Here is a 27,848-nt window from a genome sequence, read left to right as displayed (position 1 = left end):
TAGGATCTGAACCATAATGTACAATTTCATAGTCTAGAGAATAAAAACGGATGGAGAGTATTTCTGCAAAAAAGGATTTGTGTTAAATGATAGTGAATAAAGTTTTTTTATTCTCTGTTTCACCAGTGATATGCTGAGCTGTATACAAAGTCATGCTGAAGGTCTTTTTTTGCAAGTCAGTGCCTTGGATTGCTCGGTGTTTGCTCAGTTCAGTTAGTCTCCTATCATGTTCTTTTCCACTGTCACTACTTTTTAATTTCTTTTAATGTCTTTTTGATCTCATGTATAATTCCCATTTCATTCGTGTACACTGAGCAGATAATCATAACAGGTACTTTCTGTTTTTCCAGAATAAGTAAAATATGTAGAGTGTGATTTTCTGCCATTAAAAATTCCTAAGGATTTTTGCACCCTAGTTTAACAAATATTTACCTCTTGAAAATTGAAGTATTCAATATACTAATGGAGCTAAGAATATGTTGTATTACTAATAACACAGTCATATCCATTACGGACACTATCCATTATATTCACATTGTTTAAATTTCAACAATAACTGCATAGTAATATTTATATAGTTATTAACATTTTACATAATATTTCACTGGATAAGAAAATACTATGTGAACATAAAATTTAAAGTTAATATGAATAAGTTACTTATTCTCTTAAGAACTCATTATATTCTTTACATACATTTCGCAAAGACTAACTGAATTATAGGAAAATCCAAAAATTCTGACAGCAAACAAGTAACAGAACTGTACAAAGAATTCAGAAATACTCATTCCAGATTCATGCCTTAACCAATAAAAGTCTACACTGAGAAAGAGTTTTTATCTTTAATAGTGTTTACCTGAGAATAATGAGCACTGAAACCAGCTTGAGACATTTCCATTTCAAATGAGGCTGCCTGCTGGTCTGTTGTTGCTATTAAACAGAAATAAGTTTTAAAAAAATAAATTTCAATTTGAAAAAAGGTCTAAATAGTGTAATGAAAATGTTGATATGACAGTAAGGGATATATAATTAACTAGAATATTCAGAGAGCATAGTTTGCTATAGAATTCTACAATAGATACAGGAAGTGCATTGTGTATTAAATGCTACCATTAAGTATGAGAAGTCGTTTCCATTTTAAGGTCGTGTATAACAACTTGTCCAACAAATATTTCTGGACTAAAACTGACCAGATTTGACCTCAGGCTGATAGTAAATATGTTTGGAATGTTTGATTAATATGGTTAAGCCATTTTCCACTTGAGCTAAGTGAACAATAAAACACCATCCTCGTAACCCTGGCCTTGTATTCACATAACTAAACATTTGTAGGTAGCTGGTAAAATTTAAATGAAAAACATTTGATGTTTGGATTGTAGCAACCTCCATAAAAAAAACACAGTAGGAAAATTTCAGCTGTCCAAGATTCATAAGCTTCAGGGTGGGGCTTGGGAACTATAATCTGTCTCAGAAAGTTGCATGGAAATCTTCCTGTTTTTCACTTTGCATAAAGAAAAAGGAGTCAAGTGATTTAGCACTACTGTCATTACTTATTCAGGTAGTCATATGCTACATATTAAGCTCTAAAGGGACTTCAGGTTTCTGTGCCATCAGGTACACAGGAAATATCTTCAGAGTAGAGAGAGTTTTATCTTTTCCTCTACATAAAAGCAATACCCAATGACTAATTTGCCATGATAAATGCCAGAAGTAAGTCAACTATATTCTGTATATTGATTTCTCCTTCAGAGCAACATATGATAACAAGAAGGGGGGGGGGAACTATGAAATCTATTATGAGGCTTATCCAGAAGGAATTCATAATTTGATACCAGCTGAGTACTAAGGAAAACTTTCAATAGTGTAAAGGAAACTGACGCCTAGCAAGCCATGGCTGCATGAAGTTCGGGCATCAAGACTGTCAAATAAAACCGAACTTGTGAAATTTGGCACCTGAACCACACAGGTTGTTCACTTGGATGTACTATCTTTGCCAGTTGTGGGGATTCATGACCAGCCATGTGAGGGAGACATGATCTCAAACACAAAATGTTTGACAAGCAAACATAGACCATCAAATTTCACAATATGGAACTGCTTTGTTAAGTCAGAAAAAAATTTAGTCCTTTTAAAGTACAAAATTCCTAAACTGTGTATTTGCTGATAATTAATATTTTTCAGTGACAGCATTAATCATTCAATAAAGGATGTTCTTTAACGACCTGAGAAAGACAGGACTCTTATAATTTCAGGCAGGGAACAATGCTGGTACTGTTAGTATTTGCAGTTCTGAATGCTGCTTCAGCGATGGGCCCCAGTCTAACTTTCCATTGAGTCAGACTGCCAAGCATTCTACAAAGGACATTTTGTCAAAAACATTTGTGCCAGCCTACGGACTGCATAAAACATAAAACTGCTGTTAAAACCAAAAGTCCATGCCATTAGACACACAGGCATATGAAAAAGATTATGTGTAAAAACGCACTGGCTGTCAAGCGTGGGTTTTTGTTGGATTTGATTTTTATACTCTTTTTTCCTTTGTTGACTTTTTTAAAGACCAAAATCAAAAAGAAAACAAGACATCTAGGAGAAAAATGATGCACTATTACATTAGTAGGAGGCTATTCAGATTGAAAACTTAAATGCATTCAGATACAGAATTCCAAGAATCAAGTTTCTGAGGACCTCCGTGTTACCTAAAAAGTTAACTCAGCTACATTGTATACCATTAATTCATCTTTTCCAAAATGCACACATTCGGTAAACTGGATTTGTCATAAAAAAGATAGATGGGACAGAATTAATCTATTTTTCTCCAGAATAATGATATATGGACACACTTGCAAATCTAGAATATTTCCTGAAATGCTATGGATGAGACAGAGAACTGCAGCTGAAGAATCAATAGAAACGGATTTAATCCAGATTTTATAGCTCCAGCCTTACTAACCCTGGATACAACTCAGCCTCCCTAAGTTTTGACATAAAGCTAAGTTCCCATATTTCAATTCCATTCTGATTTCCCATGCAACCGTTTCTGGGAATTCCACAGGTAGAGTGGGGGCACAATTTCTTGCCTCGTATCGTAGATATCTTATGTAAAAATCTTAGCATAGACTCTGAGTTCCTAGCACAGATCTAGAAAGGGGAAACCAAGAAGCCAAGGAGTATGGTGAAACTAGCTAGATCCTCTCCATTTTTTTTGTTTTGAATACATATGTTTTTGTAATACAGCCATGTCTGTCTAAAATAAAATTAGAAAATAAAGCATATATATCGTCATAGATATTCTAATAGCATATAAAAAGTTAATGTTAAATAAAAATAATAATATTCAAGAAATACATATTTGCTACTACATCTTTTGCCAAAAATCAACCCCCTGAATTCAAAGACTATTGCAGAACTTTTTGATACTTAAAAGAAGTGTAACAAACTTAAAGTACCAAAATTCTGCTGCTAAAAAGCGGCCAGGTGGAGGTGTGATGAAGTGAGACCATCTCTCTCAGTGATATCTAACTGTTCTATGGGTTTAGCTGTAATGTGAAACCTAAGTCTGAGTGCACACAGTGTGCTGATGTCCAGAAGTTCAATCACTTTAGATTTTAAAATCATATCCTTAGTCTATTGTCCTTAAATAGTAAAGTAGTTGATTAACGTTTTATTATATATCCAATATATTGAATGAGCATAACTAACATTTTACTAATAAAAGACAATGAATCTTCTCACTTTTCTGACAGTATAAAGTACAAATCGAAAACTATTTTGATTCTTTTGAAATATTATCTCTAACTTTCAATCAACTATTTTTTTCACTGAAACTTTATTCTTCCCATTAAACAGGTATTTGAAAGAGCCCCTATTCAATGAACTAGAAAGTATTTAACAAGCTTAAGTGGGATAAACTTTAGTCTTTAGAGAGATTAAATTCTCTTCAAATAAATTTGTTTTACAAGTGAGGAAACAAAATATTTCATGAAAGGAAAAGTAAAAGAATTTATAAACTGGAAAAAATATTTATTAATAGTCTACTGAAAATAGTAATATTTGAGCAAGAAATCAAGATACCTAGATATATCTAAGAAGTATAACTCCAATATAAAATGCTTTAAAATCATCTGGTGTATCTGTATTATTTCTTGACGTTCCATCAATTATCCTCTGTATTAGCTATTTAATTGCACTATTCCAGCTACTTGGAAAGTTGAGATTTTGTGAAAACTAAATCCGAACAGATGTTTCCCTTGTATGACACTAATCCTTTCAGAGATAGCCAGTATAATTTATAAGTAATAAACTTAGCCTTCCATTACTAGTAGCATGCTTGAAACAGAGTTGGACAATGTTGTCTAATTTGGATGGAGAATGTAAGAAGATGCTATGACATAGTGATTTTTCCCCACTAAAATCTGGATATCAGGAAAATTTCCAAAGTAAAAATATATCCTGCTAACCCTATACACCATGTGTATGTTCACTTATATATCAAAGTACATTGTAATTAATAACTAACCAAAAAGAGAACTTAAAAGCATAGGCAGATGAACACATGACTTTGGTGTAATGTAGGATATGATCTCGAAATGCTCTTTTACCTAGGGAAAGGCAACTTTGTATCTAATAAGGGAAAAACGATAATGACTACTATAGCGACCCTTATTCTCCTTCTAGGCTACTGTCTCCATCTATTCAGATTTATACTGTCTCATCTGGACATATTTTACATCATTATTTACCTTTTTTGATATCTATTGTTAAATATCTTTATGATCAGCATGATAAAAATATATGTGCAAACCATTTTATGCAGCACAATACATTACAAAAAAAAGACAAGAGCAGGTAGTCTAGTATCTGGTTCAGCTGTAATTGAAACATGAAGTAAAATATAAATAAATATCATACCTTCCAGGGCAAATATTCTCTCTCCTAGTGCTTCAACAATAGTTATAAGAGCTAATTCATCTGAGACATTGAAGAAATGTTTTTCAGTAGGCTTACTGGCAATTGATTTTATTTCCTCCACAAATTTCTCTGTACTTAAATTTCCTCTGCTATAGCTGCCAAGAATCTAAAAAGAATTACAAAAAAAAAGTCAAGGATACATTTTATATCTTAAAGATAAGTTTGAGGTAAGCTATCAGAGAATACTGGGAAATCATTTGTAACTTTAACTTATTCTATTAAAACCTCCCTCAAATTTCTAGTCTAAAACGACTTAAAGCTATTCTTTTTCAGTGAGAACAGAACTGTATGAGGTTTTATTTTTTTTCTGAAAATACTGACCAGAACAGCCAAAGCAACTGTATAGTATAATGTCTCCTAACCTCAGCTGTCCTTTTTCCCCCTTCCTATATAAAATTCTAATGACTTGTTCAAGTAGACCTTAGTTGAGGGAAAAAAAAAACAGAATATATAATTGCAGTGGCTTCTGCATAGGTACCACTGGTTCTGCTCATAATACAGTCTGTGGACAATTGATGACATAGGCATAGGATAGTCGGATTAGGCATAGGATAGTTCTTTGTTGCATGCAAATCTACAGCCCTATAAATATATATTACAACATCACTTGCATTCAGTGTTAATGACTCCATTGGGGTAAAAGACTTCAGCTTTAGATCCTAGCTGTAACACTGCTGTCATAAAAACTCAGCATGCCTCAAAACAAAATGACTCTTTAATTCCCAGGCTGAGGAATACTTAACTGAATTGCACAGAAAAAAATTGCTCTTTTGCAATTTGAGGGGGGAGCCAAAACCAAAGTTCGATGTCCTAGCATTCCTGGACACTGGAGCAATTGAAATTTGGTTCTCGATAGGAATTTTACTGCCAAAAACTACTGTGTTTCAGTAAGAAACTTTTATTTACTGATCTCTAGCTTTATGAAGAAAACTAATGAAAATTTGTGTGCTACTGCAGTCAACTCTAGCTTTATGCATTTTTTTATTTAAAGATTACATCTTTTTGGAAAATGTTTGGTTCCAAACTACTTTTTTATAGCCAGTAGCCTCAAGCGGCTTGAGCATCTGGTAACAATACTTCCAAAGCCTTAAGGTAAAAGAGGAAAAGGACAACCTATACTATTTCATTTATTTTTGGAGTTGGAAATTATTTGCTCTACATTCAAAAATAGGGAGTGTTGTAAGAGGGGTGTTCTTGTTAGAAAACATAAAGAGAGATATGAACAAAGAAAAAATCCAATATACTATAAAAATAAACCTGAGAAAATAGATGATTCCAGAACAAAGGAACAGCAGAGCATTCACACAAAACCTGTCCTCAATGTCTCCATATTTGTCTATATGAGTTAACCTCCATCATGCTCATCCTCCCATTGAGCTACTGAATTTGCTTAACAATGAAAACAACAGCTTTAGAATCTCAGCAGACAGAACAGCCGTGAATAAAACTATTTTTTTTTTTTTTTGCTGCTGGTTTATCTCTTTAAAACATAGTGGGTTGTATCTAGCAAATGCTCAAAAGATTCAAAGGATTCCACTCTGTTCACTCTTGCTGTTAGCAAAAAGATTAGATTTTATACACCCCTCAATCTCTTTCTTCTTTTCCTCACACTTACACACCTGTCACCACCAGAAAGACAGAGTTTTTTCTTATGTGCTATAAAATCAGAAAGCAAATCTTTATTTTCTAAGCTTTTTTATCTCTTCTTTTTTTTATCTCTCTCAAATGATTATACTTCCATAAAGATTCTGTGATATAAACTTTTTAACACACATTACATTTTCAAGATGAAACATGCTAAGATTCATATTTCTCGCATTACATTTCACTTACAGCAATAGCAAATCTCTGAATGTTTTCATCTTCACAGTTATCAATCACTTCTTTTAATCTGTAGTTGTCATGTGATTCCCCGTCAGTCACAATAACCATTACTTTTTGTACTCCTCTTCGCGCTCCATGAGCCTCAGTAAAAGCCTCTTTCCTAAACAGGATATAAAAGGTTTGAAGAAGGTCAAAGCCAGCATTTAGCACACACATCATTTTATATAATCAGCTATAAACTAAAACACATAATATTAACCAGGTAGCTGCAAAGAACACGAATAATAACCACGAACAAGTTCCAATAACAATTGGAACTTGTATTAGAGTTTGCACCCACAGAGTTTCACAAGTATTCACTCATTATTCATACATTGGTGACAGATAGCATAAAACAATGCTGGATGGTGAAGAATTATTCTCCTACCTAGATAAACTTTTGGCACCTTAAGAAAGCATCCTATTTTCCTTCCTCCAAATCCACACATGAAGAAAAAGAAATTATTTCTACCCTACAGCACTTCAAGTGGTCAGGTTGTTTATTCACCTGCCAACACCTCCCCACAAGGCAAATTTTGATATTATGGATTTGGCAGAAGTAGGTTGCAAGTGAGTAGAAGCAGACAGAATCAACCTGTTGATTTCTACAGCTGTGGATGGGGGAAAGGCGCACTAATGTTTTGGAGAGCTGTTCTCATAGGCCAGGGCAAGGCTCTGGTTATATATATAGGACCAGAAAAAGTGGGGCTGGCTTAGGGATCTGGAGTAGAAGGAAAAGAGCTGAGCTCACAGGACTCTTCCATCTGACACTGCCCACACTGATAAAAGCAAAGATCCACCTTTGACAACGGCCAAAAGTGGATGCATAGTAGGAGTGCAAGAACAGAGGAAGCTTTTAATCATACTTCTCCTATATACAAGTCTGCAATAGTCTGTGGTGCTCGGTGGCTTTTTGAGCCACATATGGTTTCTATATATTTGGCAATTCTCTGTTGGCTCTGCTTTACGGAACTTGTTAAGTCTCCTCTCCCACAAGCCTCTACTTGTATCCAAATACTGCTAAATATGTAGCAATTTCATTAGATTAAGTAGTAATATCAACAAAACTTGGGTCAGATAATCAGAATAGTTCATCAAAAAATGCTGCACATTTCAAGTATGTTTTTTTGGAAAGGGAGAAAGTATTCTTTTCTGGAATAAAGTCATGCTGTCATGCCAGGAAAAAAAAAGGAAAAAGAAAAAGAAAACAAAAAGAAAAGAAGAAAAGCAGAAAAGATATGAAATGTTTAGCAATGTAGATCATTGCTATATTCATCTATGGCAGTGAGTTAGTCTATTTTTAGGTAACTTTTTGCGCAAATATTATCACTGTGCATTTTAAATGACTATGGAAAAATTTTTCTTGAAATAGATAACAAACAGCAAATTTTCATTGTCCATTTGAACAAAAAGTGGAAACTACAGATTTCAGTGAGTGCAGAATGAGGTCAATGGTTTCCAAAGCACTTTCTTGCTTTCTAATTGTACCTTGAGTCTTTATCTTTCATATAGTCCATAACCAGGTTTGATGAGCTAAGAGTGGGAACAGATAGCTGCCAGTATCACTCATCTGGAAGTTTGATTTCGCATTTACTCTCTATTCTGCAAAAGTCAGATTTCATTTTGCTTATGAAGGAAGCACTCCTAAGTAATACTATTGATACAACAATCTTCCAGTACTCTGGAAGTTTTATGGATTTGGGACACAACAGTTCTAGACTTGCTGGCAATTACCCTGCAGTAACCTTAGCCTCAGAAGGAAAATAAATTAGCACTAACAAGTTCCATTTTTTTTCCTGGAGAATTCTCTTCTGAAAGACTTAATTTCCTTTATCCACACACTCCTACCTGCTCTGCGTGGACATCAAAAATTTTCAGCACTTTGCTTAGGACCACAAGCACATTCTGTGTCTTTCTCATCCCCAATTTATCCATTCAAGAGAATGGATGTTATGCACAACTGCTATGGAGACTGGACAGGCTGTCGTCCATTGTCCTTCTAAAGTTTGTTTTGCTTAGCTAAAACAAAGCCAGATGTCAGCTACATCTTATTTTTGATTTACAAAATCTAAACTATCTGTTTATATTTGTTTCTACTTTATCCAAGACTTCATAATATTTTATGAACGTACCTTGCTGTGTCTATTCCAAGGGCTGTCATAGTCTGCGTACCACCTCTCTGGACTATTCTTGTGGCTGCAGCCATCACATCTTCTGTTGTAGAGTACGTATTAAGGTAAAATTCATGGACTACAGTTTGTCCATATTGAACAATTCCAACCTGAAACATACAGTTCACGTTAAAAATCAACCACCCTTAAAGAAAGCACCTGTGCCTTGTCAGCATCTTTCAGTGGGGAAAATGCCCTTCTGTACATAAAAAGCCAGGAAAACTGTGTGCGTCTCCCCCCAGAAAAGTAAAAACAATTAGCATTTGAGCAATTCAATCTAATTTCTGAAGTTTCTAAACTGCTTTTATTAAAACTAGGAACAAAGGAAGAAGCAGACTCAACTCTATTGTTTCTGACTTGCAGTAATCTGACATGCAGCTCTGCTCTCCTCTAGGCCATGGCAGACCAATGCCCTAACCATCATTCCCAATTTTCAAAATAGTTTTCCATATAGCGTAGAAGGCCATGTTTCACTTACACTCTTGTTTCTTTCTAAATATAATACTCCTACATACAGCAGGCTATTTACCCTAAACCTAGACTAGGAGTAGCACTGCAATGACAAATTTAGGCCCTCAGGGTAAGAGGAAGACCAATGTGCTCTTGTCTTGATGAAGACAACAGGATAGTACAGAACACAGCCCTTCCCCCAGCAGGAGGTAAGCCAAAGTAATAAGCCTAACAAGTACTTGAATAAAATGATGACTCCTGGAATGGAAGAATGAGAGGAAAACTCAAGATGGCCTCAGCAAGACAAGCCTTTGTGTGAAAGATCAACACATGGGACTGGAATCAAACCACAAGTGCTTGAGGGAACCAACTGCAGATATGAAATGTAAACGAAAAGGAAGATAAGCAATATTCTTAAATATTAATTAATTTCTGTCATTCATCTCAGTCTGTTTTAATGCTCTGGCAGGTTCTTGACAGTTTTTACTAGGAAAAATCCACACAATGTTCCATTAGCATATTTCAATTTTATGTTATACTTGACAATTTATAGGTGTTATTTAGGATAAGGTAGTATTATGTGGCATATTTATGTCTCACTCATCTATTATTAAAAGCACTCTAGCATTTAGGTATTGAAGATCAATACGACCTGTGGTGTTTATGCAGTCATATTATTTTAGAGGTGGCTTAGTACATACTTGGCAATTGCTTTATAGGTGGTTTTTGAGCTCCTTTCATAGCCTCTCAGGTTTTTTTTGTTGGCATTCATTGCTTGCATTTAAACCAAAAGGGTAACGTGTAGTAAAAGCATTAGAGTTGGATAAATATCTGCTCCTCAACATTGATATCATGCTTATTATAAAAAGCTAATTACATGAGATAATGGATATAATAGTATGTAGTAGCAAAATCTATTCTGCTTGATTTCTATATCATTTGGAAAATACAATCAAAACTGCAAGAACAGATATAAGTCCAAATTTACGACATATTGCAAGCTTTTAAAATATTTTAATTCTCTCTCAGAAACATGCCCTTCTCCACCCATAACTGAGAACACCCCGAGGCTGTTGCGTTCCTGTGGACAGCAACATACTGATTCTGCACAGTGTCTCTCTTGCTCAGTTTACACAGGAAGCTGAGGCATACACAGTGTCATTGCTCCCAGGAGTGATTCTGTCCCTATCTGAAGCTGAAGACAAAATTCTTAACCCTTTGCCTCCAAGGCATCTATTTTGTGGCATATATCAAAAGTGCAAGAAACACTCTGAGGAAGCTCGTTGTGATCATTTCTGTTCTGCAGATCAAGTCCATGACAGTTTTCTCTCTCTTCTCCTCCATTTCATCCTGTAGCAGTTAGCAAATTATTTCTAACCTGTCATTATCTGACTCTTTCACACAAGTAATCTGAACAAGATACTGTCAGTCATTTAAAAAAATCCCCTTAATTGGCGCTAAATGACAGGTTTTCATCATGCTTGCTCTGTTGGGAATGGGAAGCATGCCTAATGTGTTCTAGGAACATGCACAAGTGTAGCCAGAGACCAGTGCACGCCTGCAAACCATATGGATTCACGGAGTCCTAATCTGAAGCTGTGAAGATTTATTGGTAATAAGAATTAAATTAACTGTTAGCTGCTGCCAGGTTTGAGATGCAACGTGTCTGCCAGTCTCATGATACGTGGAACCCATATAGATCTTGTCTTTTTCCTAAAAGAAGGATTAAAGGCTGAGACACAGAGTTGTATCATTTCCTATTTGAACGGAAATGCTGTCCATGATCACAGCAAGTAAGCATTCTGAGCATTTCCTTCTCAGGAAGTGAATAGGAAGAGCATCTGAATCTGAAAACTGCACTGTGCTGCAGAGCATGTAAATCAGGAAGGAAGCGGGTGGGGGCATGCGGCTATCTCGTAGGATACAATTGTTCTGTGGGACCCTTTACCAGGTCTAAGATTGCAAACACTGATCGCCATGTTCTGCTTATTTCATGGCATCAAAGATAAGTCATTCCTCACACGGGCTCGCATAAAACTTCCTGGAAATGGCAAAATACAACTAGGCTGTATGTCCTAGTCTCCTGAAAGATAGAATGAAGTCTGCCTTTGAAAATTAGAATTAGATTCTAACAGCTAATATTAGAATATATTCTAATGATATTATATTCTCTATATATTCCAATTAATATTATATTCTAATATTTAATAGCAATGAAGGTTTGGACTTTTGCAGCCTTTTGGTCTAACGAAAAACTATAAATGTGACAGACCTTTGTGATTTAAATATGCCTTTATCGGACAATAAGCTTGTTCAAGCTCCATAACTTTAGCAAGACACCAAGACTGAAAATTACAAGAGTTGCATATCTTGATTTGCTCGGTTTAATTTAAATCTAGAAAATGCAAGAGTATTACACAGAAGGACGTAAGTCTGTTCCAGGAAGCCTAATATTTTTCCCAGCCTTACTGACCACAATCTACTGAACATCCTCTTAATTCCTAAGTTTATGTTCCCTTCCCTAGCATTTCATGGATTTTATATTACACAAGGGAATAATTCTTTAGTTGTCTCAAGTTCCTGTGAAAAAAAGTGTTGTAGGAGAGAACGGGCAAGAGAAGGATTTTTCTGCATTGAGACAAAACATTTTTGAGGGCAATTATTTATTGTTGTTTGAGGGCAATTATTTATTGTTCTTCTTCCTATTAGTGAACATAGTCCTTTATTTGGAAAGCATATTCTGGCTTTACCAATAAATTATGAAACAATTCTATTCATTAAAAAAAAAAAAGAAAAAGAAAGGAAAACCATTTAGTACGAGGCAATGATACACTAGGATTTTCCCCATTGGGATGTAGAAGAGAATGGGAAATCTTTTTGGCTATAGACCGCCTAAATCACAGTTAGGGTAAAAGAAAACCAGAGAAACCTTGGAAAACACTAAAGGACAATACATTATATTGTATGGAGAATGAATTCCCATTCTTTAGAAGCTAAAAGCGATCATAAGATCTAAGCTGCATGATCTAAACAGCATGATTTGTTAGTCCCTTGATACAGCCCCTTTTGAGGTATAATAAGGTAGAGGCCAGACACCTGTAGCTGCCGATGTCATATATTAATGGCACAAAGAAATGTGTGAAAATTTGAATGTCATTCCAACATGGCCCTAAAGCTGGAATTAAACATATTGAAGTATTCTATTTTCTCTTTTGATAGTCGTCTACCACAGAATGTTGCTATATATATATCCTATATATAGGATTAAAAATCACATCCTCATATTAAAAGGACAACTATCTCTATAGAAATTAAAAGCCAGGAAGAAAAATGAAAGTGATTTTGCATTGCAGTTACATTAAAATGAGGAAAAAGGCAGGGAGAAACATTTTGTTCCTCTTTTTTGTTCCATTTTTTCTCATTTTCTTCTTCCCCTTTCCTGTCAACTCCTCTGTCTTCACTTTCCCTTTACTTCTCTTATCCCTGTTTCAGGATAAGTATCTTAACCAGCAATAAAGCACTGTGGAGTTTTCTGGAGAACAGTGATAAGATGGGAAGGAAGTATTTCTGAAAAAAACCCAAAACTATAAACTTTTTTTTGCAACTGAATCTTCCAGCCTTCACTTTCAAACTTTCCAAACCTGGGACCCTGAGGTGTTCTCTTCTGACTTAGCCCGTGTTCATGGAAGGAGTAAACAAGAATGGAGAAAAAATTTTCCCAAGCCTCTAATCAAAACATGGTTTTGAACAAGTCACGCCCAAGCTGCTGAAGAGTTTTCCTGTAATCACCTCATTCCCTTCCTATGCAAGAAAACATAATCAGAAGTCAATGGACGTCCACTTAATTTCAACATGCTCAAAAATACCCAGATGAACACGGTAAAAATCAATTCAAATAGACAGAAAGTAAACAACTATTCCTCTATTTCTACCTCACTGTTCCCAGAGGAGAGGGGAGAGACAAGCCTGCTCTGTCTTTTCTCCTCCTCTCTATTCAATAGTCATCTAAACACAATTTGTGAGAAAGCAGATGGTGCAGTTGGAGAAGACGGTATAAACTTCTCCTCACTACCTTTGGCTATGGCAGGATTCTCAGAGGAGGAGGAGAAAGGAGAGGGGCCCGGGTCTAGGAGCTGTATTCGGGGGGGGGGAAGGTAAGCATTCCCAAGAAAATTCCATCTAGTTTTTGCTTTCTATTCCCACTTTTTCGATCTTTCCCTCCCCGACCCTTTGCCAGTGTTATCTACCTTTCAAGTTTCCCCTATTTAGCAACCAGTTGTCAAAGACTGGCATGTGCTTGAGTGAGTAAGTGTGTGTTTGAGGAGAGGGGCAGTTTTGGCACGTGGACCTCTGGTGTGAGAGCTGCACAGACAAGGCAGGATTCTAGAAATAAAAATGAGAGGTGTGGCAACGTAAAAATTTGAGAACTGCAGGGTGAGGAAGAAGGGTGAGGGTGCAGGAGAACTGATTGCCCTGCGTATTTTTCACATGAAGCCCTTTGGGTATAAGGCAGTGATGATTTCCATGTAGCTATTGCCCTGTACTGGAAAGTTCAGTTTGAAATATTTTCCCAAGAGGCCACATGCTTGAGTAATCACCAGCTTTATGGGCCAAGAAGAATTTTTTCTTCCTTTCTGGTAAATTTGACAAAGTGCTTTTCCCTCTTCCTCACAATATGTGGAAGAACAGTGTGTTTAGAATAACAGGACACATTTTAAAGTTGAGAGTTTATAAGCAGGTGGATAATTTTATCAGCCAGGGTTCAGTACAGCCAACAGGAGAGCTGGGTGGTAACTTCCAAACCTTTTAACTTTGAAAATGAAGGGAATGCTCTCTGCAGACAGAAGTATTCTTCACATCTGCTCATGTTCTCCTTCGTGGAGACAGTCTGAGGAGATTCAGACAGGATTTGGAAATTTGGAGTGAACCTGAAGTAGACACTACCCTAAATACTGGCCTGCAGCATGTGAAATATCATAGATGACCCCAGAAAATCATAAATTTGGGAAGAAAGGAAAAGGAACAGTGAAAGGAAGGCCTAGTTTCTTCCATTACTGTTAATAAAGCTTTCTGTGTTAACCGTATTCCCGTGTCTGTTACCCTCTTCCTTGAGTTTTGTTCAGATTGCTATTTACATACTCTGTTCAGCAGACTGTGAAACATATGTTAGATCCTCAGCTGGGGTAACTGGTTGTAGCTCCATTAATTCTGATGGAATTCTGCTGATTTATAGCAGCTGGGAATTTGGCTTGCTCCATTTATTATATAAATGCAGCTTCTGCCATTAATAACAAAGACATGCAGCTTTACAGTCACTCATTATGATTTCAGATGTTTAAAAGCTATATGCTCAGTGCTCCATAATACAAAATTTTGAGCACCGCTTCAAAGATCTTGTAATCCAAGACTATTTGAATCACACATGTGTGCCATGGAGGAGCAGAAATAACCTTTGTGCTATGAACAACAGAGGTAAGAAGTGGTTGTGAAAGGAAGGAAATGGGGAAGGAAAATGTTTAAACTGCCTCACTTTATGCACTTAACTTTTGCCTCTAGATTAGAAACTCGTTTTTTCCAAATTGCCTGAACAGTTGGGGAGAAAGAGAACCTCCCTGACAGAGTTACTTGGAGTCAGAGACTGACTTAGTTGTGATTCCAGCTGTTTTGTTTCAGTACGCCATTGCCATTAGCTTATAACCTCAGATGTGCTCATCCCATTTCCTGTAAATCCTACCTTTCTGCAAATTAAACAAGAATAATACATGCACATTTTACCTGTGTTTGGTGGGGACCTATATCCATGTTTTTCAGGAGACTGTTTAGGAAGGCTGTGACACTCTCCCACGGATAAATGCTGTTGGAACCATCAAGGACTATGACAATATCCAACTGGGTCTTACACTCTGCAACACAAATTGACATAAGAATTGACACTAAAATGGATCAAATATACACTCACTCACAGCTCCAGTTTCTGTTATGATTAGTAACAGAAACATACTCTTTCATAACGGGGCTGAAACATCCTGTTTTACACAAACTGTAATTTAACAAATTTGCGCCATCTTTTACATGGTTTGGCATTCCCTTTTTCAGCAAGGCACCTTCTTATAAGCAGACATTTAAGAATGGGATTACATGATCCCATAATCGGAGTATTTATCAGTAACCCCTGCCTTCTTCAATTTCACACCATTCCTGCTCAATTTTCCAGTGGACCAGGTCTTTAAGATTTTATCCATATTACTAGAATGAGTATTAGGTCTTGATAGCATACTGTCATTATTTGAAAGGAGTATTTTGGCCATAAGTAAAAAACATAAGCAACTATTTTTAGCAATTATGTTTGGATGTTACATAGCTCTCTAATGATTGTTTGTACTGAGATAATTTCCAAAAGCAGCAAGAATTTAGGTTATATACTGACAATGAAAACATTTACTTAACTTGGTAATGCTGGTAGTTAAGGAAAGTAGTTCATGCTTTTTGCTATGCCCATGTGTGTATACATTTGTCTTGCTTGGCACTTTGCATTTGCAGACATACAAGAATTCCTGTGGCATGCATACCTTGCACAGATGGAGCAATGGCCTCGACAGTTTCAAAAGTGGAGCTGACATTAGAGCAAACTCCAGTTGTGTAATGCAAACGCCCACACTTATAAGCATAAAGTGGTCCACATGCCTTTAAAAGATGAAAAAGGATGAAATGTTTGGTACAGTACCTGGGGAAAATACAGACTTATTTTAAAGCTGGCAATAACTCCTTTCTTACCAGAAAGCCTCCTTTTGGGTTAGTCACTAAGGTTGTTCCAAGAGTCATGTTTTCTTTTACTTCCATGACGTTAGGAACTGAAGTAGCAGCTATAAATAGATTAAAATGTTAAGTATTTGAGAATGTGAAAACAAAATGTTAAAGTATATATTCACTAGCATTGAGCTTCCAGCTTCTAAAATAAAACACAGACTGACATTGGTTCCATCAAGTATTTTAGCACCCTTCCTCCTCCTCCTTCAAGTGCAAAGAATAAGAAAAAATTCTAAGACTGGCTTTTATCCCAGAAAATTTGTCTGGGTCACTGTCTCAAATAGTTTTCTTGAACCGCAAAAAAGAAAAAAGTAAAAATAACAGCACAATAAAACCAAGAGATTACTGTTCACAAAGTTTTGTTAATTAGAAAAAAAAAACATTCACTTTTTATCCTGTCCTGATATATATGAATTACAACTTTCACGTTTGTATTTTTATTTTACATTACTGACATTTAGGTTTCTCAGAGAAAAGAGGAGCTAGACAATAATGAGACATATTTAGTGGAATTCATGTTTGTAGGAAGTCTCTTCTTGTCTTCATCCAGCATCTCTTGACACAAGCCAAAGAATGACGAATACCTACCTGAACCCTGTTAAGGTGCTTCAGGCTTGTTCTGCCTAGCGAGGTTCTCATCAAAAGCCTGCTGATGGCATTATAGAGGCTCTCAGCTTCAAAAAACCTTGGAAAGGATAACCCATCAAACTGTACTCCACAACCTTGCTGCCAGGACTGCTGACAACAGTCAATTAATGCCAGTCATAATAATGTTTTGGTAACAGAGCCAACTGCCTGTTCTAAAATTATCAGCATGTTTCCCAAAGGGCAATGAGATGCTTTAAATTAATTATTTTTGATGTTTACAAACTCAGCTTCCTTCAGATTTAGCTCAGGAGTCCTAAACAAAATTTTGCTATAGAAAGAATTTTTTAGCCAAAAATCTCACAGATTTGATGGCTGTTATTCTTCCAAATGACACAACTTTGTTTTCTTTCATACCTGGTAAATTCAGTTTTTTGCAGGGTGATTGGCTGTCCTTCCCTACAGGGCATTTGTATACATCTCCTGTTCTTTTCTCAGGCTGGCCAGCTAATGGAGAACCAATAAGTACCCTGCAAATGAAATACATTATCTGAATTTTCTTTATTCTTAAAAGGCATGCAAGTTAGCAAGTAAAACTTGCAGAGAGCACAGCTAAGCAAGCTCTGCATGAATAGTATAGGCTATAGCAAGAAGAGCATCAATTACGTTAGTCTGGGTACAAGGAAAAGCAGCCATTCTATTTCCTCTGTAACAAAGGACACTGAAAGGAAGCCTGCCCATATGCCAGATTACACAATAGAATAACATTAAAAAAAAAACACTGGAAAATAAAAGGAGTATTGGTGGATGAAAAGGACTACAAGTAAAAAAGGAAATATCTGCTTTATTCAATATCTCCTCAGTCGCTAATGTATTTTAGAAAATAATGTATTTTTAATGCTAAGGAGAGGCTAAATATCACAGCAGACACTTACAGGTATCCAAAATAAGAATTTAGTCTTTAATACTGTAAGCCAGCAATATAAAAGATCATTTTCCCTCTTACAAATGAGAAAATATTGTCATTACAATTAGTAAAAACAATTACATAATTTTAAGGCTGTTTTTATCCTGCCTCCAGTGTTTTTTCAACATTTGATATGATCAGAAAGTACTGTTCTCACCTCTAAATCCAGAAAACATTTTTCAGCAGGAAATTCTGCTGTTTAGAGATGGAGATTGTTTTGTTCTCAAATCTTCATTAGCTACAATAAATATCCCAGAACTACCTGGCAAATAACAACTGACCATTTAATGTGTAAAGAGCGCAGATTAAATTAGAATTCACAGCATACGTTGGAAACATAGAAATCCCACCATTAAGAATAATATTTCAGCAGGACCTGCTCCTGGACACTTGCATGATTGTGAGGAGTTAGTGAGTGAATAATTTCTACCTTTAATTACAGATTTAAAAGTCCAGAGGGAAGATACCTGAATAAAATAATAGATAAATATAGGTAAAACATAGCCTATGGGTTAAAAAGAGACAGAGAGAGAACACAGTTCTGGTTCTAAGCAAACATAATGGACTGGCTCATTGTGATCCACTAGGATTTTTTTAATTAATAACTTCTAAATGCTCCTAAATGCAAAACAAAATGCTTCGAGTATATGATGGATCTGTCTGATATTTTTCAAGTTATATGTTGCAATGTATGTGCTTTTTACAATAAAACTTAGAAACCAGCACCACACTTTTAAGCATCCTTGACTTCCATTTAACTGCAGAGAAGCTGAGTGTGCTTGACATCCCACGGGAAATGATCAGTACTCAGTAAGACTATGCTCCCATACTGCTCTTTTCTCAGAAAGAGCAAGTGAGCCCTGTGAACAAGCAGAAGTGGTTTGAAAGGCTATTTATCTGTTTGCACCGGAAACAAACACATAAAATAGGGGACTCTGGTTTTCTTACTGCAGAGAGGTTTACAGAACATCTGTTGCTAAAAAGCTCTCTCTTTGTAGTATATAGATAGTGTTTTAACATTTGAAGCATCACAAAGCTTTGTACATCTATTTTTAACCATCAGCATGCAGATTTCCTGTCCTGTGCATTGCTGTGCTGAAAGAAATTTAAAAGCTTGAAAATGTAACAGCAGCTCCAGAGCTTAATTTCAGAGATGTTCAGATCTAGCACACTAGTTTGGACTCCTGTCTTCTTCTAGCCACTGGAAGAGTAGCCACTTCTGGCTTGTATTATTTTTTGCTTTTGAAAAGTTTTGGTATACTCTACAACCATATAGTTTACTTTGCAAAATCCCAGCTCCTAGAATGGATACCATTTCCTGAAGGTCTAAATTAGCTCAAGATAATCAGTATTAGTCACTCATGATCACAATGCAGATTTATATTTAAAGATCCTGCAAGCTGTACAATCAAGAACAACCATTTTCAAAAGCAGACTCTGCAACAGCATTTTACTGGGCATCTCTAGGGCTAACAGTAAATGTTGTCTTACTGTGTCCAACAGCGCCAGAGGCCAACAGGTCTGCTCAGGCACTGCACGATGCCCGACCTGCAGCCACGTGCACTTAGTCACAAGCTGCCTGGGGGAGTCGTAGGGGTTTATCAAGGATGTGAGATTACGGGGGCAGCTCTTGCAAAACCAGAAATCTACCTAGAGTGGTGTCTCAGTATTCCCCAACCTTTTTATCACTGACGCATTAATTCAATCCTCCAGCCAGTTGATAACCCGTGAAGTTTTGTCTGTCTGTTTTTGAGTGAAAAATCTTTGTAGCTGCTTATTATTGAGAGACTGGGAAGCAATGATATTAGTTAACACATCAAAATGCAACTTCTAATTTAGAAGAACAGCTAAAAGGAAAAGACATGTTAAGAAAGCTCCAAGTGCCAATACCAAGTCAAAGGCATTATCAGCAAGCCAAAAGGGAAGACAGAGCACTGTACTATTAAATACTCCGGCGATGCAGAAATCTTCCTACTAGATAAAAAAAACTCAGTGCAGATAACCACTGACAGAAACCATTAGAAAAAATATATAATACAGATTAGTTAAATAAAGTGGAAACAATTTCACTGGTGATACATTAACATGGGAAAAGATAAATAATTTTATTCATTAAAAAGTGGGCTCAGGCATAGCATAAAACTTTCTCATCTCTAGCAGTTAGTGATTTACTTCCTTTGAGTACTCAGTCATGTCTTTGAGAAAATGAACAAAGACTTGAACTTTGCATCTTTCAGTCCCCCAGTCTATGCAGGTTTCTTTGGGACTGCAACCAGTTTAAGAAATATGACTAAGACTGACAGAATCCCATTTTCATTTACAGGGAGTACTTACCAAGAATAACAAATAAATACTAGTATAATACTGACAATAGCATAGCATCTGAGTCACTGAACATCTGATAATTTCGAGTTTACACTTAAAAACAACTTACCATTTTCCTTCCTCATTTTCATACTGTTGAACTGTGTACCCAAACATGTCTTCCACAGGCCCACTGAAGGTCATTGCATTTTTCACATCAACATTGGAAGAGCCGATGAGGTGAAAGAGAGCTTTAAAAAAAATTAATATGTAGCAATATGCATAAAACTCAAAACCTTTAAGAAAGCAAGTTTTCATTATGGCCTACTGATGGTACAAGACAGCCGTTGAAAGTGGTATTTTGGGCAGCACTAGCTTAGTTTTCAAACTTTCTCTTGTAATATTTAACACATTTTTTAAAAAGATGCAGTTGTGGTTCTGTCTGTGAAAACTTAATTTCAGATCTTATTCAGCAAGTTTGTTTCAGCTCTGAACTTAAGACAACGTACTCCCGTACTCCTGTACCCCATAAGCTGGCAATGGGTTCAAGATGTACTTTCTCACACATACATATGCAGCTTTGAACAAATTCAAAGATTTTAGCCACTGGACTTCTGTACCTCAAATCTAGACACTATTTTATAGAGTCCGTCCCTCATTTCTAAAACACATTTACAATAATAGTTAGTAAAATAACATTAATAAATAAATAAAATGACATTTTAATTATTTTAACTCACTTTATTTCCATGCATTTCAAATGTGAAAAACTCACAAAACATGTTCCTTCCCTCATTCAAGGTACTAGTTCTCTAATTCTGATAAATTTGGTAATTAATTAACTTATTTTCAACTACTGGCATAATACATGCATAGCAAAAGAACAAGGAAAAGCTTCAGATATATTTAATTTTACTCTATATTGAAGGAAAAAAATAGTTTTCTCTTAATTCTATTTTAGAGTGCTTGTAAACCTTTCATATTTTGGAAGAAATTTTTCATATAAGCAGATGTTGTTATCTCAAAAATACCCAGCAATCCATCATTTACCCACTTAGGAAAAGTTGCTCTAAAACAGTCTTGGACTGCAACAGGATCGATCATGACAGCAGATGCCCCTTTGGACCAATTTCCTGTACACTAATAATCAGTGACAATCATTGAGGAAAACACTGCAAAAATACGACTACACAGCAAACTTCAGAAAGACAAGGTGGATAGTGCAAAAATTGCAGCTTGAAACGATAACCATATCCCACTGTGGAACTCATTAAGAAGCCAAAACTGATATTTATACACAGAAATAGGGTTATTTAGCTTTTATTCATTCTATTTTTTTCTTGCAGTGCTCTGTCCACCCTTGAACTGTTGAAGTCAGTTTCAAAATCAACCATCGACTTCCTTGCTGCAGAGCTGGGCATTTAATCCTCAAGAGTCAAAAAGTAGTTGCATTGGTAGAATGGCTTCAACTTGTCATAAACATAGTTAAAGCCAACTTTTATTTAATTTCAAAGAAGCATTTCATGATCATTTGCTGACAGCTCCATAAAAATATCCAAATTCATAATACTCACTGCATGTTGAAACATCTAAATAATGTCCAGATACTAAAATACACTGTGTTATTCACCACTGAGACGATATTTGTTCAGAGACATTACTATGATTAAGCTCCCAAATGGTCAATGCTCATCTGTCTCTCTTAACATCTTATTTCCTGTGCAATGTTGTAAAATTATCACAAAAGACTATTTATCAGTGAAAAGATATTTCTGGTTTCACTGGACAGCAAAAAAAGAAAATAAACCCCCTCCCTTTTGTGTTATTTTAGTTTCAATCTCTCTGATCTGAGGTCTGAGTCAGGAAATACAAAGAACTGAACAAATTAAAACAGAGTTTACCTTTATGCCTCAGAAAAGATTCACGGCAAGCAGTAAGAACATTCCCTCAGATAGACTGAGGGAAATAATTTGCTGGAAAGGTAGTTCATGCATCTACTGTCTTCCTTAGACCTTCAAGTTTTCCATTAGACAAATTCTGCTATGCCTGTTCACATACAAGAAGTGTTTTCCTCAGTTACTCTCTGTCATCAAAGCATAATTAAACTGACAAAATCTGCCTTTCAAAAATTCAGTAGAGTTAACACTGGTTCCAAGCTATTCTGTTAAACCTCAGGATGAAAATAATTGCTACTGTTATTTTTGACATTGTGTTGGGATTCAGGCTGCTTCATTTAGACTCCCAAGTTACCTCTTTGACAGTAAAACTGTTCTAATGACATATTCTGCTAAAGCAAGAATCTAAATTCCTTATTTAGTCAAAGAAAAGGAGATGCCAAAGTGTTGTGTTGCCTCTTAAAGACCTCTCAGAAGCCTGCTCACTTTAGTCCCTGAATAAGATGAACAGAATCTGCTTCCAGAGGTCTTTGAAGACATGTTTGCTCCCCCTTGCACACCTTATGGTGACATTTAAAATGTGTTTTAATAAGAAACACTACAGAAAACAGATTCCAGCTTATCTCTTCAAATACGTTCTCCCAAAGCCACCAAAGGTTATGCATGCATTCTGTGCTTCGTATGACTCCACCATGATTCCATCACCTGCTGACAGGGAATTTCTTCGCAATAATGAAGTATGGGACAACTGTTGTGATTTTTATGGTATACTCACTTTACTAAATGCTCTTGAAGTTTCATGAATCTATGTTAATGTAGGATTTTCAAATCTCGTAATTTTAAAGTAATATATTTCTAATCTTCATAGCTACAAAAAAAGTCTGAACAAGCTAAAACAAAATAAAAACGCCAGCGTGTCACTAGCCCCCAAGACCTCATGATTCTGAGTGAGGTCAGATTAGAACTGGCTATAATGGTAAAGTCTCCCCCCCCCAAAAAATAATCCAGCTAAAGGAGCCCGGAGGGCCAGACTGATCACAGACGAGAGGAGGTGACTCTCCACACAGCAGGAACTAGCTCGGTGGAAGCTGCAGACAAAGGATGGTTTGGATGCAGGATGCTATGTAGAGTCAAGGGGTAACTGAGCTAGTCCGTGAAAGAGGAAACTACTGCAGGCTAGAAACCACACAGAAAGCACATCTAGCTAAGGAAATCCCCTCCCCTGGAAACATTTGGAAGCTGGAAGAACACAAAAGAGGATATTACAAGTTTGTCTAGGTCTTTCTCTAGGTATCTACTTACGTTTACTGGACTAAATGCAGTCTTGATTCGACCCAGTATGGCTACCCTCTTGCTCTCTCAACTTCTTGTTCTATTTCAGCCAGAAATCAGATTCTTTGAAGTCTGATTTTGCATACAAATCACTGGCATGTTTTAACATGCAAAAGCATTGTATGACCTTCTGTGGATTCCAGGGACTATGCAACAGCATGAGCCTAATGTTTTTGAATAAAAGTGTCACGATCAGCAGCATAAGATTATAATTAATTAATTAATACACTTAAAGCTATCTTATTACATTTTCCACAGATTCTATAAAAGGAAATCTTATTAGTCAAAGATACATTCAAGTCCACAGATGGTAAATGAAAATAGAGTTATGGTGATCCCCATTACATGGTCAACTGATGATAATTTACATCCTTTACTTAAGAGTAAACTGGCATTCACAATTTGTTTCATTTTTAGTGTAATGAATATTGCACAACATAAGCTGATGATTAACAAGATTTACAAACATTAATGACTGTGACAATCATATTTTCTGTTAATAATATTTAGCTTGTACTTTTCCAAACTTCCAATTTCTGTCTAATATGTACCCATTCTCAACCGTCTCTAGCAAGGTTGTGGTGTAGATAAAGTGAAAAGACTATTGGCAGAAACAATGGAAAATGTTGAGCTACAGGGAACTTGAAGATAATTCTTTTGAGATTTATGTGGATTAAGGAGAAAAAAAATTTTGTGAGGCATGTAGTATTTGACTACATACTTAATCACAATTACTACAGCTAAATTAAGTTATCAGGATTTTGAAATACTTCACATGGTGTTAACAGAATCAGTAAAACAAAATTCAGATCAAAGGACTAATCAGAAATGCTGAGCGTGAATGTATATCAAGAGATAAAACCCACATCTCAGTTTTTATGCTCTTGCTCAGTAACAAACTGGGCAGCACAGAAGACCTAGGACAACCTCCCTCTCTCTGCTGATTTGAACTGAATTAGAAAACGATCTAGTGCATGAGGCATTCTTCTCCAAGCACAGTTTGTATCTACACACCAAAAGTTAACACTCAGTCACCCAGACAACAATCCAAATATTATTTCTATTGCAAACCTAAAGTAGCAGCACATACTTGTCCAGTAGCCACCAAAACAAGTTTTTCAGTTACAGGATCTTTTAACCAGACTTTCATGCCAAGTCTGCCTGTTTCTACTGCCTCTACACAGTTTGTCCAAAAATGCTTAAAATTGAATTCTCTGGCACTTGCCTGTGCGCATATGGCCTGGCTACTCTAATCTCTACCAGAGACATGCAGAGTAAGTACTCACACTTTCCCAGAATAGACAGACATAAACGCAACCAGAACAGTAGCCCAAAATCTAACACATGGCTCTTTACTGAGAAAAAAGTCACCACAAATCACCCACAATAAATGACATCTTGTTTACCAACTTAACCCAGAAAAGAGAGTAAACTCAGAATAGATTATTTTATCTGTGTAAGAGTCTGAGGCAAATAACCATTGCAAGCTCCATAAATTGTGGTTATTCTGAGAAATACTTGTGTTTTTTTGCAAAACTTGGAAAGGAAAAAAATTGTATTTGGTATTCAACAGGGGTTACATGGATACAGGGATTACATGGCACACTACTTCTCCATTACCTTTGTTCTATTTCTCACTTACTAGTACAGCATTTCAGATGCCTTTAATAATTCTTCTGCATTTTGCAAGAAAAGACTGAAACAAGCAGGTCTGATTGTAGTAAGGGAGGAGAACAAAACAAGCAGAAATATCTTGCAAAAGGATGTATAACTGGAAAATATTGGGTAACTCAAAAAAAAAGATTTTTAGGAAAAAAAATATAAGACTACATCTATCTTGGTAAATAAAAGAGGACAGAGAAATTTAAGATGAAGATTAAAATATTTTATGGAGTTCTCTTATTCACGGATCTCTTGCAAAATAAAATACTGATATAATGTCTTGTATAGTACATCAAACAACACCATAAGCATATTTTAAAGACCTGCAAATACAGAGGAGTGCATCTGATAAAAATGTACTGATGGTTAAGTAATATTAAGAAGGATGTCTGAGTTTGAGTCAGTTATTGAGTGCCTTCTTACAGTGTTTTATGCTGATAAAGTATTATAGTATTGCAGTATTATAGCATTGCAAAAATCTGCCTGTCTCAGTTGTGCTCTTACGAAACACCTGAAGCAAACAGCACAAAATGAAGTACCTAGGCTGTTGGTGGGCTATTCAGTGAGATGAACAGGACTGGTTCAGCCTCCTACAAAAGCTTGATGAGGAGAAGGTAGCAAATAATATCATCCTTTGCAATCAGAAAACTGTTTCACTTGAGGAAGCTGAGAGCTTTGAGTATGTGGCCTTTCGCAGGTACATGCAAGCTTGTGCTGCTGTTCCCGGCTAGCTGGAACCAAGCCAGTTATAGAAAAAAAGTGGTGGCCTTTGGAAAGTGTAGCAGCACCGAGCCCAGGCAAATGAATTCTCCTGGAATTTGGGTCTTCCAGCTACAGCAACATTACACTGTGGATTTAGGTTCAGAGCTGGACTGCATCTAGCTAGTAGCATGGGAAGATTAAATATGCACCTGCCTGTAAAGATATACCTCTAAAAATGCTATTTACGAAATGAGGAGTCAAACATATGAAAGTGGATTCCTTGCTGGCACTGTAAGTGGAAGATTCTTCACATTTTATTTTTTGCTTCATATATGATAATGCCACAACTGGATTATATAGTCTTGTATTATGAAAAAGAGTTGTAGCGACAGACTTTCTAAGTGGAAGAAAATATGGATGTGTGGCACAATTGCCATCAGTGAGTCTGGAGGCTGGAGTGCCTTACTGAAGAAGGCCAAGAGGGTGGTAGTAGGAGTTCATGCTGCATTCAATTCTGGCTGGCTAAAATATCCATATATTTCAAATAAAGCTGTATATTTAAAAAAGAAAAAAAAGAGTTTTCCGCTTGTCAAACATTTTTCAGCAGAGCTTAAATCAGGCCTTTTCTTTTTCAGAGCTACAAAAGAACTTTTGTGTAATTTTGCCTGCAGCTTCTTTTTTTTTAATCTTTAACGTTTGAAGAGCAAAAGACTGACTCTCTGGAATGAGTCCAAATAATTGGAATAATAATAAAAAAAATTATTAAAAATAGATAGATATCCAAAGAAGACAAAGAAATATATATTTGAAAGTGGTTCCAGATTCAGTAGCCACAAGCTTTTCAAAGCCAGTAAAATGTTTTGTACATTCATTACGTAAAGCTTCCTTTGCTGGCTTTGGACCAAATAATTTGTACTGGAGAACAGCTTCAGAATGCCTGAAAATGTACTGAATCAAAGCTTTGTAATGTGATGAGTAATACAATATAAAAGACAAAACTTTTAGAAATACAACAGTAGAGTCAAATAATACATGCCCTGCTCAATTGACTGTCAACTGAATAAAACCATTTTGTTTAAATGTTTGGAAGAAGTCCTCTCATCAGTAAAAATCTTAGCACTTTGCAATTTCTCACATAAGGGAGAGAAAACCTTAAAGATACACAGTCACCAATGGAAAACTTTGTGAGGTCACTTACTAGACTTGCACAGATGTTTGCAATGAGGCTTAGAAGTCCAGCAGCTTGCTGAAGGCCAAATGACGCTCCTAGAAAATATTTCAGCTTACCTCCTGTGATCTCTAGTCCATATTTTGTATAGAGCCCTTCCATCAACACTTAACTCCATTCAATTCCCTACAACCTTAGCACTCCTCTCCAGACCATCCTCCAGGGCTCCTAATACCATTTGCTCTTGAACATCCCGCTATAACTTTTGTTTCCTACCATCTAGCTTTATCTACAAGCCTCCAGGAACCTTTCCCTATTGAGTTTTTTTTTTTTTTTTTTTTTTTTTTTTTTTTTTTTTTAATAACACTATATTTATAGTCATCTATAACTAACTCAAATTTCACATAGAAAGTGTGGTTAAAATGATTGTGTAGTTATTTTCCTGAAATAAAACACAGAAGCTTAAAAAGGAACAAGAGATTAATTTCATGCAAGAGGTTAAGTGAATAAGCATGGGTACTTTAACCTGAAGAAAAATGTATTGTTCATAACCCTCTCCAAAACTGCTCATGGACCATCCATTTGGAGATTTTCCTCCACAAAAAACTTCTCTAGGTTGATAGGAAGAGTCAAGTATGATGTGTCAGCTTATTTTCAGCTCTGCAGAATCTCAGTTTTTCTGGCTGCTGCTGTAAACTTTCCTCTCTGCAGCCCTGTCTCAACCAGCCTGGTTATCCAGTTAGAGCTGGCCCTGCAGGATACACGGTCTAATCCTTAGCAAGCCCCAAAGCTAGTATCTCTTCTCCCACAGTGATTTTTTCATCCAGCTCCACATTGTTAACAGGACTGCTTTTCCTACATTAAAAAGCATAGTTCTTTTAAGTATTAATGATTAATTTTGTTACTGTTACTCTAAATAAAAAAGCAAAGCAGGTTCAATAATAAGCTTATGTTTTATTTTCAACAAAAGGAAG

The 27,848-nt window shown here is 36.1% G+C and overlaps 1 protein-coding gene across 1 annotated transcript in view; it reads right to left on the bottom strand.

Annotated features, from left to right (window-relative positions):
- The window catches only part of ITGA1 (integrin subunit alpha 1), a 74,256-nt gene that overhangs the window by 25,443 nt on the left and 20,965 nt on the right, over positions 1-27,848 (bottom strand). Inside the window, exons 2-10 of the mRNA XM_085326418.1 lie at positions 20,246-20,366; positions 17,262-17,374; positions 16,227-16,315; positions 16,022-16,136; positions 15,228-15,355; positions 8,964-9,112; positions 6,802-6,952; positions 4,909-5,074; positions 857-930 (exon numbers count right to left, since the gene is read on the bottom strand). Coding sequence (XP_085182544.1) covers positions 857-930; positions 4,909-5,074; positions 6,802-6,952; positions 8,964-9,112; positions 15,228-15,355; positions 16,022-16,136; positions 16,227-16,315; positions 17,262-17,374; positions 20,246-20,366 — 1,106 coding nt within the window. The remainder of the gene's footprint in view (positions 1-856; positions 931-4,908; positions 5,075-6,801; positions 6,953-8,963; positions 9,113-15,227; positions 15,356-16,021; positions 16,137-16,226; positions 16,316-17,261; positions 17,375-20,245; positions 20,367-27,848) is intronic.

The sequence above is a fragment of the Rhea americana genome, unplaced genomic scaffold (assembly GCF_003343005.1).
Source record: "Rhea americana isolate MKP2758 unplaced genomic scaffold, rheAme1 scaffold_13, whole genome shotgun sequence".
In the NCBI taxonomy this organism is placed as follows: Eukaryota; Metazoa; Chordata; class Aves; order Rheiformes; family Rheidae; genus Rhea; species Rhea americana.
This window is presented reverse-complemented; position numbering and strand designations above follow the sequence as displayed.